The 13,757-nt window shown below is 38.6% G+C and overlaps 1 protein-coding gene across 1 annotated transcript in view; it reads right to left on the bottom strand.

The window, feature by feature from the left end:
* LOC103722875 (Wound-responsive family protein) overlaps positions 1-13,332 on the bottom strand; it is a 28,752-nt gene extending 15,420 nt beyond the window's left edge. The window contains exons 1-4 of the mRNA XM_008813582.6: positions 12,953-13,332; positions 1,537-1,749; positions 1,372-1,424; positions 1,244-1,300 (exon numbers count right to left, since the gene is read on the bottom strand). Coding sequence (XP_008811804.3) covers positions 1,244-1,300; positions 1,372-1,424; positions 1,537-1,749; positions 12,953-13,235 — 606 coding nt within the window. The 5' untranslated portion in view covers positions 13,236-13,332. The remainder of the gene's footprint in view (positions 1-1,243; positions 1,301-1,371; positions 1,425-1,536; positions 1,750-12,952) is intronic.
* Positions 13,333-13,757: the final 425 nt, after the last annotated feature.

Genomic DNA, 13,757 nt, shown 5'->3' with positions numbered 1-13,757 from the left:
ATATAGGAGACAGGCTCTTCGAGGTCATTTAGGAGGACATGATGCAGCTACAAATGACCTCGCAAGTAGAGTATGATTCATAGATGTATCAAATTCCGAGTCGTATATTGGATCCTAGTACCCGCAGCCACAGGCAGCCTATGACCCATAAGATATGGATATGGTACGTTTGAAGTATCTTCCGGTGGCTACTATCCTATGCAGCCCAAAGCATCTCACTAGTCGGATTTTGCTGCTGACATATTCGGATAGGCCTCTCCACAGTCATATTATCAGCTAGAGGACATCTCTCAAAGCTAAAGCTTCAGCGAGAAATCTGAGAATGCTTATAATCCGGTGCGCATTTCTTATGGGATAAATGTACAAAATTACAATGCTGTTTGGTTAGAAGGGTGGGTTGATGTGCCTGCTGACTATGTTAATGATCCGAGGATCTACGAGAGCCATCGCGACTCGATCCGATTTTAAATATCGGTATATATGTTGCACTTTAAATATATGTAATTGATTGTATTATTTTATAATTTTTACGTCGCTACTTGATTTGAGGATATTTTATGTTGTTCCTTGTAGCATGCAACATCTCAATAATCATTTTATAATTTGTATCATTTAAAACAATAAGATGCATCATTTAGGTTAAACCAGGATCATAGAAACATCAAAAAAGCATAAAAAAATATCAAATTAGATTTAAAATCATTGAAAAAGTTTAAAAAGAGTGATTATTAATTAAATATTCTTGAAAACTCCAAAAAAAATTGGGCGTCCCGGTGTACGGGCACGGTACGGTACTGAACCGGCACCGAACCGTACCGGTCACCGACTGGTATGGGTCCCGGTACTGGTTCGGTGGACCTTGGATTGGACCATGCTAAAGTTTTGTCATCCTTTGGTGCTTGGGATGGTGATTCACTGATTCTGCCAACACAAAACCTGATTTGTCCATATTTTACTCACTCAGTTTAGGGATAAAGAGTAAAGCTAGGTCAATCTCTATCCAAGCATGACCCAATTCAAATTTAGGTCAAGACTCCTTATCCAATTTAAGACAAGATGGTAATCATATATCTGAAACAAGTTCCAACTGGGGCAAGTCAGGTTGATTTACCGGTCAGGTCAAATTTTGCCACACATAACCACTTCTACTAAAGTAAAGAGAAAGTACAGGCAGCCAATTACCGTACAAGCAGCCCATTACCAGTGGAAAGGTTATTAAAAATAACCAAGTGGAAGCTCTAACCTCATAGCCAAATGTCCCCACAATATTTTTCACAAACTGAAACTGATCTGGGAATTCCTGCATCAAGTCCAAATTCAGTGCTAAAGTTTGAGGTAATCATGGATGTAAGCTGAAGACTAAAATATCACCTCATGTTGATCATCTGTTGAGTCACTAATAAGTCTTCTAATAGCAAACTCTCCTTCACAAAAAGAAATTAAAATACACTAAAGTAAAGCCGTAAGGAAATGACTACCAAGACTATCCAGAAACCTTCATGGTACACATCCTGAACTTTGATAGCATCGACATACCTACAATTATTGGCAATAGTAGATCCCCATCACAAGCAATTTTGAGAAATATAGTAGGGCTCTGAAATCGACGAAGAAACCCTTGGCCAAAGGGGCTACCACTTGAATTTTCCCCTTTTGCCCGATGAGAAAAAGAGTGCCTATGACCAAGCAAATTCCTTTTTTCATCTACTGCAAAACCCTGCTTCCACAGGTTGTAGTGCCTGACAGTCTCTGTAATATGTATTATATTCATAAATAGAAGAGAAAGAAGAATTATTTCTAATTCAACTAATAAGGATTTTGGTTGGGAATGATTCATATGCATAGCAGCTGTATATATAAATAAGATAGAAGCTTTCTTAATCACAAAAATATAAAAACTCAGAAAGACAAATTGCATTCATCTGAGAATTTTGCACCAAGGCTTGTACCATGGATATGCAAAGAGAAATAGTATCTGCATATAATAATAGGCATGTCGAGTCCCGAGAGTTATAAAAAGGAGAGGGGGAAGGATCTAATTGGATTTGCTCAAAATATCAAGCACAATCTCTCCCTTATTAACAAATGGGGTAGAAAATTCCTGTGCAAGTTACATATAATAAAAGGCATATTCTAGAACATTGTTTCGAACACAGATACTAAAACCTACAACTTAGTGAATGACAATGGAAAGCTACATGGAATAGTTAGCTATAACATAAATAAATAAATAAATAAAATATTCTTTTGAATCAGGCAATAGATGCTAACTTCCAAAATGCAGGTAAGGAACAATTGTAGCACTAGAGCAAGAAAGAGGGCATCTATCTAGAATCAGCACGATTATAATAAACAAGTAGAAAAATGAATCTTTCCTTCTTTTGCATAATGAAAAATGTTCGGATTAGCTATAGTCACACCACCAGGATTCCTTTTCATCATAAAACATGCCCATCATATTCCATGAAAAATTATTAGCTTTCCTTCAAAGTACTTTTTGATGCAGCACAAGGTACAACCAGCAAGTACTAGGACTAGCTGGACCATACCAAGTTTTGCAGGAGCCAGCGGATTCACAGGTGAAGACCTCACTGGACTTTCCTATGAATTTTTGATTAGAGACAATATCGAATTTAATCATATTTCTATATTTGTGGTAGAATAATTCTAGCATATTTTATTATTATCATGCCCTATTTTGAGTGTGATTTTGTATCAAGTTTAATGCCCCAATTGGGGTTAGGGGTCATATCCTATATATGCGTCTAATACATTATATGGGGCAGACTTCTAACATTAATAAAAATTTCTTTGAGAGAATTTTCTTTACCAAACAAAGGATTCTTCAATCCAATTTGCTTCCATTTGTGTATTAATCTTTGAATTGTAATCACAACGATCAAATCACCCCTTCACCCTTTCCCGCTACCATACTTTTATTATTTATAAGAACTTGTTCTCGTGGGTAAATTACTAGATAAAAGAAAAGACGGGACAATGAGGAAGAAAAAAGCAAAAGGGGGGAGAAGGTGAGAAAGAAGAGAGAAAAGAAATGGATTGAAGAAGGTTAGAATGAGTTTGACTTCATTGTATTGCTCCTTGTTATCTGGTGAGAATGAGATGGCAAACTCCTTTAAACAAAGAGATTTTGGTTTGGAAGTTGTTTATCTTAGAGAGTCCAAAAAGATTTGGAATCAAACATAAGCCAAACAATCATCACTACTACACAAGCTAGTGGTGCATATATATACCAAGCATGCCCAACTTGGCTTTTAAGGTGTGATCATGAGCCATCCACTTGATTATAATGAAGTATGAAGGGGATAATGAGTTCTTTGATGGCAAAATTACTTAAACTAGATAGGTATTTCTAGGGTGTCATGTCACCAAAACAAGCCGTGGAAATTCAAGGTAACACTTTATAAAAATGTAGTAAAGCACAAACCTCACAATGTTATCTAGTTCAAAATGTCTAAAAGGAAATTTCCATGCAAATAAGATGATGCAAGAGAAATAAGAACGTTAAGATGGATTCATTGGTAAAACACAACATGATAGAGTGACAAAGGAGTACATCAAAGAAGGTATATGGGCAACCCCTTCATCCTCAACTAGTGTTGCCAACACTAGTTGAGGATGAAGGGGTGAAGAAACAATTCACATGGTATGGACCTCTGTTAAAAAGATTTGAGAAGGCGAGTACTTGAAAATACAAGAAGTACCAAAAATAAGGGGAGATTCTAAGTTAATATGGATGGAGGTTTTAAGAAAAGACTTAGTTAAGTTTGGAATAAGACGTGGCATTAACTTTAATAGGAATTACTAATGGATAAAAGACTCAATAAGTTGACCCAAAAGAGTTTGGGACAAGGCTAGGCAACTATGGTTATCATCAAGATGCTTAATTTGTTTGTGAAAGATTGGTCTAGAAGTTGCATATATGGTTGCATGGTTCTAACCAAGAGTTTGTAATCTCAATACTAGGTACTTCATTGGTACATTACTGGTTTGGTCCATACGGGCCAGTATGGCACAATATGCACACTGTACCGAAACATCTCTCGAGCCATTTTTCTCACTTCTTACCTTTGTACACCTCGATATGTCTTGGTACAGGTCGGTATGCATCTCGGTATAGAGCAGTACAAGGCCTATACTGACCAGAATATGAGTTTCATACAAATTTTGATCTGGTACAATACGGTACTGATAAGTACTAAATAATGCATAAATTAACCTTTTATTCATAGCACTTATCATTATTTTAATTTGCATATTTCGTAAATTTAACCATAAAATATGTGTTACCTTCATCATTGCATTTTAATAAATTATTAAAGGTAATTCGAGTTTTACTTATTTATTTACTGATTGAGCTTAATGTATGCAGGTCAAGTCAAGCTTAATTAGGTAAAGCCTAAACTAACACTGCATCATTTCACAATTTTACATCCTCCAGAGTCGACTCCAAGAATTCTTCTCCAGAACCTAGTGCTTCCCATTAATTCCTGACTCTTCACAAGTTCACCTAAATTTCTTTCCACTCGTTCCAACTCTTTTTCCATATGATCCAATTCTCCTATTTTAATAAAATCCTTTCAATTATTTGTCTCTCATATCTCAAAGCATACCATCGTAGTTGCACGGATCCCAAAGCTCCATCCACTCCTCACATCTTATTCAAACTCCCAGTTCTCGAATCATTCCTCCCTTCCGTGTTCCAGAGAAGAAAAGGAAATAATAACGCCCCAGCTCTCATCTTGTTCCGAGTTTATCCCGTGTCTTCATCTCCAAAGCATCTTCAACCAACCCATTCTCATCCTCCCCACGCTCACATCCAAACTCCCCCTCGCGGCAGTGTTTATCTTCAACGTCTTCACCCTGTTCCCAGCCATCGTATTTTCATCCCATTCAAATCTCCACCTCCCACCGAATCCCGAGTATCCAACGTCCACTTCATCCTCTTCTCCGGATCACATCTACAAATGGAATCCCCTGTTTCAACTTCCACGTCCTCGTTCGACCCATCTCTTAGATCCTCCCCATTCTCAGCATTTCTTCCGCTAGATCCCAGCAACCCATCTCATCCGAGATCCACCCACGCCTTCCTCTGTTTTGGGATTGATTTCAGCCGAGATTCCAACATCTTCCGGTTCATCCTTATCTTCACCAAATCCAGCATCTTCAAATCCCATTTCTCTCCGCGTCTGGAAGCTAACAGCTCCACATTGATTCTCCACAGATCTCCTCTCAGCCAAGATACTCTTAACTTCATGACTCCCTTTTCTTCCGCGATTCAGCCGAGATCTTCTCCGCATCCTCCCAACCTTCTCCAAGATCCTCTCAGCCGTTCTTCCGTTCTCAGCTGCTCAACCAAAGATCAGACCGCCGTTTGCAAGGAGAAACAGTCTCCCCTGCTCTGAGTGGATCAACATCCCAAGTGCATCCCGAGCTCCATGGAATCCTCTGTTTCGAAACAGAGCTGGATAAATCCACCGAGATCTTCTCTGATCACCAGCGTTCCAGATTGTTCTCAGCCTCTCCCAACGTCCGGATCAACTCGAACCTCCACGAGTTTATCCAACGATCGGATCAACCACAGAAAAGGAAGAGAGAGAGAGGGGATGCCGAGCCTATAAAAGGAGTCAAGCTTGAAGAGGAGAAGCCATTCTCTTCCATTCCTCCTTCCCCACCGGGGGTGGGGGGCAATTCCCTTCTTCCTTACCGAAGGGAGCCGGTTGATCCTATTCATCCTTCGGAGGAGTTCTCACGGGAGACAGAGAAGGGAGGAGAGAGCCGACGGGAGGAAGGAGCCAATCATTATGAAGTCCCCCTGCAGTGCAGCTGTTCAATTTTTCATGGAAGGCTGATCTCCTCTCTAGGGCTGGATGCAACCCTAACAAAGGGACACGGGTTTTATATTTTATTTTATATTCTTGGGGTTGTATGAACTTATTGTTTTTAATGGATATCTTCTTTTGAATCATATTTAATTTCTGTGATTTTAAGTATGATGTTCGTACAACTGTTCTTCATGATCACTGAGTAAATATAAGATAGTCCATGCTTAAGGAAGATGCAGTGTGCTACCACCTTAGATTAGGGTAGACATTTCATGCCAACTGAAGATGGATTATGCCTAAATTACTTTTGTGAATTTCTATTCAAATGCTTATTAGGCTTGTAGCCAATTTGCATGTTAATCCAAGAACGAAATAAATTATAAATAACCCTTGTTCCGATGTTAGTGGTGAATTCCTTGCCCTAGGTTCTCCCAAACTGATATCCTTTTACTTGCATTTTCTTTTATTAAATTGCTTAGTTTAATAGTCTTCACAAATTCTCTTTTTTAAAATATTTTTATTTTTAAAGAAAAACAATTATACCCCAATCCCTGTGGATCGATACCCGTAATCACTATCCTACCAGATACGTGCTATTGCGTGGTCTTTAAAATTGACTATCAATTTTTGGCGCCGTTGCCGAGGATTGTTAGCATAGTTGTTTTTCTTTTCATAAAAAAAAACTTTCAAAAGAATATATATATTTAAAATAAAATAAAAATATTTTTCTATTTCTGTTACTTTATCACTTTTACCTCTTACTAATTTTTGATTTTTCTTTTGATTTTTTTTATCAGGAATCGAAGAAGACATCTGGGACGATCAAAAAGGAAATTGCTGGAAAAGAAATGCTGTAGAGGTTTGCCTAAAAAAATAAAAAATTACTAGGGAAATTCCCTTTGGTAACCTCTAAATCTTTCTTATTTAAATTAATTCCCTTTTGTGGTGATTGTTTGATTTTAAATTCAGCAAAAGTGTGAATGCATGCTTGATACACATACACCAATTAATCCGCACATAGTAAGGGCAATCATCCCAACAAGATAAGAATTGGATTTCATCACCAGATTCTTGCCCAAATTAGGTGAATCAATTCTCACATAGCTATCACGTTAAATAAAATCAATTAGACGTTGGCCCTAGGGACATTCGAGCTCAATAGGACGAAGATCACCGAAAGTTGCACCAATTTCGCTCTGTGGCTCAGTTGATGTCTAGGCAAGCTTTGTCCCAAGGGAGACAGTTCATCTGTTCGAGGCAAGTGGTTTTTAAGTGGGACCTTTGCAACGCATCGTGACCCCCCCACTTACCTGGAAGCTTACCTGGTCAACTTAGTTCATTAGACCGGATTGGAGGCTTAGGTGCCCTCTTCAAACCAGTTAGGAGCTGTCTAGTGATTTTAGGGCAAATACAAGGATTTGATATGTTTTTCTTTTAGTGCATGCTTGACTGTACGTGATTGATCCGAAAAGTATTGGTGCATGCTAGGGTGTCGTTCCAAATCTCCTGAACTATTACCTTTTGACCCTGAAATAGAACGGACCCTTAAGAATATTCGAGCTGAGATCAGAATATTAGAATCAACTATACCCGGTATGATTTGATAAAGATGCGCTCCGTCTGGCTGAAGACGTTAAACTTAGCGCTTGTTGGGAGGCAACCCAATTTTCGTAGGTTATTTTTGCATTTTTTTTAATTGCATTAACAGGATCCCTCATATTATTGATGCAGTTACGGTAAAATGCTTCTATCCTCCATTTGCATCATATTTTCGTCCAAACTAAAATAAAAAAATAAATAAAAATAATATTATTAAAAAAATAATAAAAAAAATAATTAAAAAAAACATTGAGGACAATGTCTGATCTAGGTTGGGGGGTACAGGATTCGAATTTTTGAAGAAATTTTTTGCATTTTCACATTTTTAAGTGAATTTCAAAAAAAAAGAAGTGAATTTCAAAAAAAAAAAGTGAATTTCAAAAAAAAAAAAAATAATTTCTATGCCCTAGTGCTAAAATGATAATCACACAAAGTATATAAAATCTAAAAAGCCCAATGATTGGTCAGGAATAAGTCAATTTGAGTTCTTTTCATTAAAAATTCTTTTAGCGAGTTGTAAGATAATTTTTACTTTGAAATTTCACAACACGTATGGCCTGCACTTCTAAGGGTTAGGTTTAACATGATGTTGTTAAGTCTGGTAGCAACCTTGAGTCCTGATGAATCATACCTATCTAATTCGCTATTAAAAAAAAAAAAAGCGAATTTAGTCAGGTACATCGAAAAGGGCTACCTATTGTCAAAGGTCAGCGGGCTTGCAATGATGAATCCGAGCATAGGTCTGTAGGGGAGTCTTGATGCCTAACACTTTATGCCATCTGGTGTGGGAGTGTTGACTGAATGCTCGTTACATGGAGGAATCATTACAAGAGTAAAAGTGCGTAATAAATATAAAATAAAAAAAAATAAAAAAATAAAAAATAAAAAAAAAGAGAAAAAGAGAAAATAATATTGACCTTGAAAAAGACGATAGTGTGAAAGCCGTCGTTGTAAAAATTCGAGTAAACTGGAATATTACAGATAAAGCCCATGAGGTATTAAAGTAAACATCCACAACTCTCGAAATCCTGCAAGGTAGGATGATTTTGAATCAGTGATTAGGTCTTATCTGACCAATTCTTGGAAACTACTAGTTTTAGCAGTATTTTAGAGAATCTAAAACCTTAGCTTGTGTATGGTCCAGACATCACCGAGCACCCAAGTATAAATTAGCCTTACAACTCTCTAACAGAAACTTAATGACTTCAACTTAAATTGCATACTGATTTAGGATTTGGGCTGACTTAGTAATTAAAACTTTGTGTGCTTTTAAAATTCTTGGCACTTATGCATTTAAAATTAGATTTTATAAAGCAATAAAACAAATTCATTAGGTAGAGACAACAGTTTGTGGGTATCTGAGCCGGAAACCCTCACGAGACAAAACTCGTCCACTAGGGCCACCTAGGGGTTTAAAGCCTTATTGCATACGGTAAATGCAATCGCGATTCCTGCGAAAGTGAGTTAGTTTTTATTTTGCTCGAGGACTAGCAAAATGCAGGTTGGGGGGTGTGATAAGTACTAAATAATGCATAAATTAACCTTTTATTCATAGCACTTATCATTATTTTAATTTGCATATTTCGTAAATTTAACCATAAAATATGTGTTACCTTCATCATTGCATTTTAATAAATTATTAAAGGTAATTCGAGTTTTACTTATTTATTTACTGATTGAGCTTAATGTATGCAGGTCAAGTCAAGCTTAATTAGGTAAAGCCTAAACTAACACTGCATCATTTCACAATTTTACATCCTCCAGAGTCGACTCCAAGAATTCTTCTCCAGAACCTAGTGCTTCCCATTAATTCCTGACTCTTCACAAGTTCACCTAAATTTCTTTCCACTCGTTCCAACTCTTTTTCCATATGATCCAATTCTCCTATTTTAATAAAATCCTTTCAATTATTTGTCTCTCATATCTCAAAGCATACCATCGTAGTTGCACGGATCCCAAAGCTCCATCCACTCCTCACATCTTATTCAAACTCCCAGTTCTCGAATCATTCCTCCCTTCCGTGTTCCAGAGAAGAAAAGGAAATAATAACGCCCCAGCTCTCATCTTGTTCCGAGTTTATCCCGTGTCTTCATCTCCAAAGCATCTTCAACCAACCCATTCTCATCCTCCCCACGCTCACATCCAAACTCCCCCTCGCGGCCGTGTTTATCTTCAACGTCTTCACCCTGTTCCCAGCCATCGTATTTTCATCCCATTCAAATCTCCACCTCCCACCGAATCCTGAGTATCCAACGTCCACTTCATCCTCTTCTCCGGATCACATCTACAAATGGAATCCCCTGTTTCAACTTCCACGTCCTCGTTCGACCCATCTCTTAGATCCTCCCCATTCTCAGCATTTCTTCCGCTAGATCCCAGCAACCCATCTCATCCGAGATCCACCCACGCCTTCCTCTGTTTTGGGATTGATTTCAGCCGAGATTCCAACATCTTCCGGTTCATCCTTATCTTCACCAAATCCAGCATCTTCAAATCCATTTCTCTCCGCGTCTGGAAGCTAACAGCTCCACATTGATTCTCCACAGATCTCCTCTCAGCCGAGATACTCTTAACTTCATGACTCCCTTTTCTTCCGCGATTCAGCCGAGATCTTCTCCGCATCCTCCCAACCTTCTCCAAGATCCTCTCAGCCGTTCTTCCGTTCTCAGCTGCTCAACCAAAGATCAGACCGCCGTTTGCAAGGAGAAACAGTCTCCCCTGCTCTGAGTGGATCAACATCCCAAGTGCATCCCGAGCTCCATGGAATCCTCTGTTTCGAAACAGAGCCGGATAAATCCACCGAGATCTTCTCTGATCACCAGCGTTCCAGATTGTTCTCAGCCTCTCCCAACGTCCGGATCAACTCGAACCTCCACGAGTTTATCCAACGATCGGATCAACCACAGAAAAGGAAGAGAGAGAGGGGACGCCGAGCCTATAAAAGGAGTCAAGCTTGAAGAGGAGAAGCCATTCTCTTCCATTCCTCCTTCCCCACCGGGGGTGGGGGGCAATTCCCTTCTTCCTTACCGAAGGGAGCCGGTTGATCCTATTCATCCTTCGGAGGAGTTCTCACGGGAGACAGAGAAGGGAGGAGAGAGCCGACGGGAGGAAGGAGCCAATCATTATGAAGTCCCCCTGCAGTGCAGCTGTTCAATTTTTCATGGAAGACTGATCTCCTCTCTAGGGCTGGATGCAGCCCTAACAAAGGGACACGGATTTTATATTTTATTTTATATTCTTGGGGTTGTATGAACTTATTGTTTTTAATGGATATCTTCTTTTGAATCATATTTAATTTCTGTGATTTTAAGTATGATGTTCGTACAACTGTTCTTCATAATCACTGAGTAAATATAAGATAGTCCATGCTTAAGGAAGATGCAGTGTGCTACCACCTTAGATTAGGATAGACATTTCATGCCAACTGAAGATGGATTATGCCTAAATTACTTTTGTGAATTTCTATTCAAATGCTTATTAGGCTTGTAGCCAATTTGCATGTTAATCCAAGAACGAAATAAATTATAAATAACCCTTGTTCCGATGTTAGTGGTGAATTCCTTGCCCTAGGTTCTCCCAAACTGATATCCTTTTACTTGCATTTTCTTTTATTAAATTGCTTAGTTTAATAGTCTTCACAAATTCTCTTTTTTTAAATATTTTTATTTTTAAAGAAAAACAATTATACCCCAATCCCTGTGGATCGATACCCGTAATCACTATCCTACCAGATACGTGCTATTGCGTGGTCTTTAAAATTGACTATCAGGTACGCCTCAAATTAGGCGGTTCGAGATAACATGATAGTCCATGATTCTAAGGTAAACGAATCTTCATTATCTAAATTGTTCTACTCACAACATTGAATAGTTGGAATGTCTTCTCCCACACTTTAACTTCAATAATTAACAATTATAGCTGGATCATAGAAAAATGAACATTTATATAAATTGGTCCGAGGAAGACCATAGGAGAAGTATAAATGTTATCTTCAACAAATACTCAATTTATTGCATATTTATCCAGCATGCTCATTCTTTTCTGCAAGAACTAGGAATGGAAACAAAAAAGAGAGGACGGGAAAAAATAGTGCATGAGCTTGAAGCACCTTAGGAAAATTTAGACAGCATATATGAGTTTGCTTGTGCATGATACGTATTAGAGAAGCAATGATATGTAAATTCACGAATCATAAAATTACTCCATGTACCATATGTGGGAATGTGCAAGGTTCCTATGACTAAGTGCATAACATACTGCCTTCATTGACTCTGGTTTGGATACATGGGAAGAAAGCAATTACCTTAGTGAAATTGTCTACAAGAGGGAAAAAAGCGAGTAATTGTCTAACAGGAAAAAATTTTATTATTTACCAACTTCCAATTTCATCACATGAAGGTGTAATATGACCAAGCCAAGCAAAGATTAGTAAGAGCTCAAAAACAATGACTTTTAGTTACAAGACATGCAGCATTAGCGATGTTGCCAAAGAAAATGATGAAGTTAGAATGTGGATTTTTGAATCAGTATAGCTAGTGGTAACAATCTTTTCTTCTTGATAGGGGAAAGCACAATCCGAATCAATGCAAGGGTGGGATCAAACCCTAGTCACTGGTAACAACTTTTTCTTTAGTTACCTATATATAGAACTTCTATTAGAAACTACAGATGGAAATTTTTGACTTCAAGATTGATTTGGAAATTGTTAAGTAACTGGAAGTTGGTTTTCTCGGGGTTTCAAGACAACGGATCATTAAAATTAAGAAACAAGTTGTCCGCATGAAGTTCTTCAAGCATGGCTAAGCATTGAACAGCACATCATATAGTACGCAACATGCCAAAAATCCCAAAATTTATACAAGTTTGACAGACCAACTTATATATTACAAGGTTCGCCGTACTCGTCGGTACCATACTATACTGATATCAAACTGGTATGTAGTTTCTACCGTATCGGCATTTGGTATGCTTCACCATCTCATACCGTATCACATACCAATATTGTAATAAGATGGTACTGGTACGAGGTCTGGTACTAAGATAGCAAACATTGATACTTTCCTTAAATTTATTAGTTAAACATATGTAACCCCAATTTAATTCCTAACCGACAACTAACTGCACTGACTAAAAGTGTCCATGTTTCTAGTCACGCAAGCAATCCAAGAGGGTTTCTTGGTAGTCTTAAAAAAAAAAACAGTTCCTTAAATCGAAACCAAAATAGAAAGCAAGAATCAGCACAAGATCCCATTCACAATCAGCTCCAAACAAAAGAAGGGTAAATAAAGAACCCCAGAAAACCAACAAAGAACTCGTTCGTGATCAAAATAGAAAGCAAGAATCGGCACAGGATCCCATACACAATCAGCTCCAAACAAAAGAAGGGTAAATAAAGAACCCCAGAAAACCAACAAAGAACTCGTTCGTGATCAACTCCGCAGCAATTCTTACCAAAAACCAAACTCTTAAAGACCGAGAGAGACAAGAATTGGGGAGAAAAGAAATGGGACCTGAGAGGAGGAGAAATGCCTGGAGGAATTGGTCATCGTCGTCGGCGCCGCAGCCACCGCCGCCGTCTCCAGCGGTCCCTCGATCGCCATTGCCGAGGGAAGCCTTGCAGGGGCGGAGAAGGGATCTCCTGCGGCGCGATCTATCGAAGCGCAGGACGAAGAGAGGGATCGATTTCGAAAATTTGGCGGAGCTAGACAAGAACCGTGCGTCGGCGGTGGGAGAAGAAGAGGAAGGAGCGAAGCCGGGCGGAACAGCCGCAGAGTGGGTTTGGATTCGAAGCATAATGGAACCCCCGAGAAAGCCAGGGGCCGGAGAACGGGAACGAGAGGAAACGGGGACTGGGAACTGGGAGGCCCTTCTTGATGTCAACTTCAACGCGCACGTTGCGCTTTCTTGGTTGGTCCCGCTTTTGACCGGCTTTCCAGCGAGGCGCCAACGTCGGCGGATATGCCGTTATCTTCCATGAACTGGAACAGGTAACGTGCGAAGTTTCGGAAATAACGACGTTATCTTCTGGACTCGGTTTATTGGACAATAAAACGATGACCGTCATTTCCTTTGTATGATAATAATGGCTAAGTAATAAAATAAAATCCTATTAAATAAAAAATAAAAAATAGCAAAATTTTCATGTCGTATTCCACTAATTTGCGGAGAAGTAAGAAGAAGAACAACAATAATATCAAACAAATAATAAGCAAAATTAGGACATCTCATATAATGGGGGCAGAAGATGCTCTAAAACTCAATTTCACATTCGACAAAAAAAAAAAAAAAAAAAAAAATCCTACATTGTAAGGGATT

This window comes from Phoenix dactylifera, chromosome 10 (genome assembly GCF_051530095.1).
Source record: "Phoenix dactylifera cultivar Ajwa chromosome 10, Ajwa_hap1_PhDact_Kaust_v1.1, whole genome shotgun sequence".
NCBI lineage: Eukaryota > Viridiplantae > Streptophyta > Magnoliopsida > Arecales > Arecaceae > Phoenix > Phoenix dactylifera.
The sequence above is the reverse complement of the archived record's forward strand: the minus strand, read 5'-3'. Positions and strand labels throughout refer to the sequence as shown.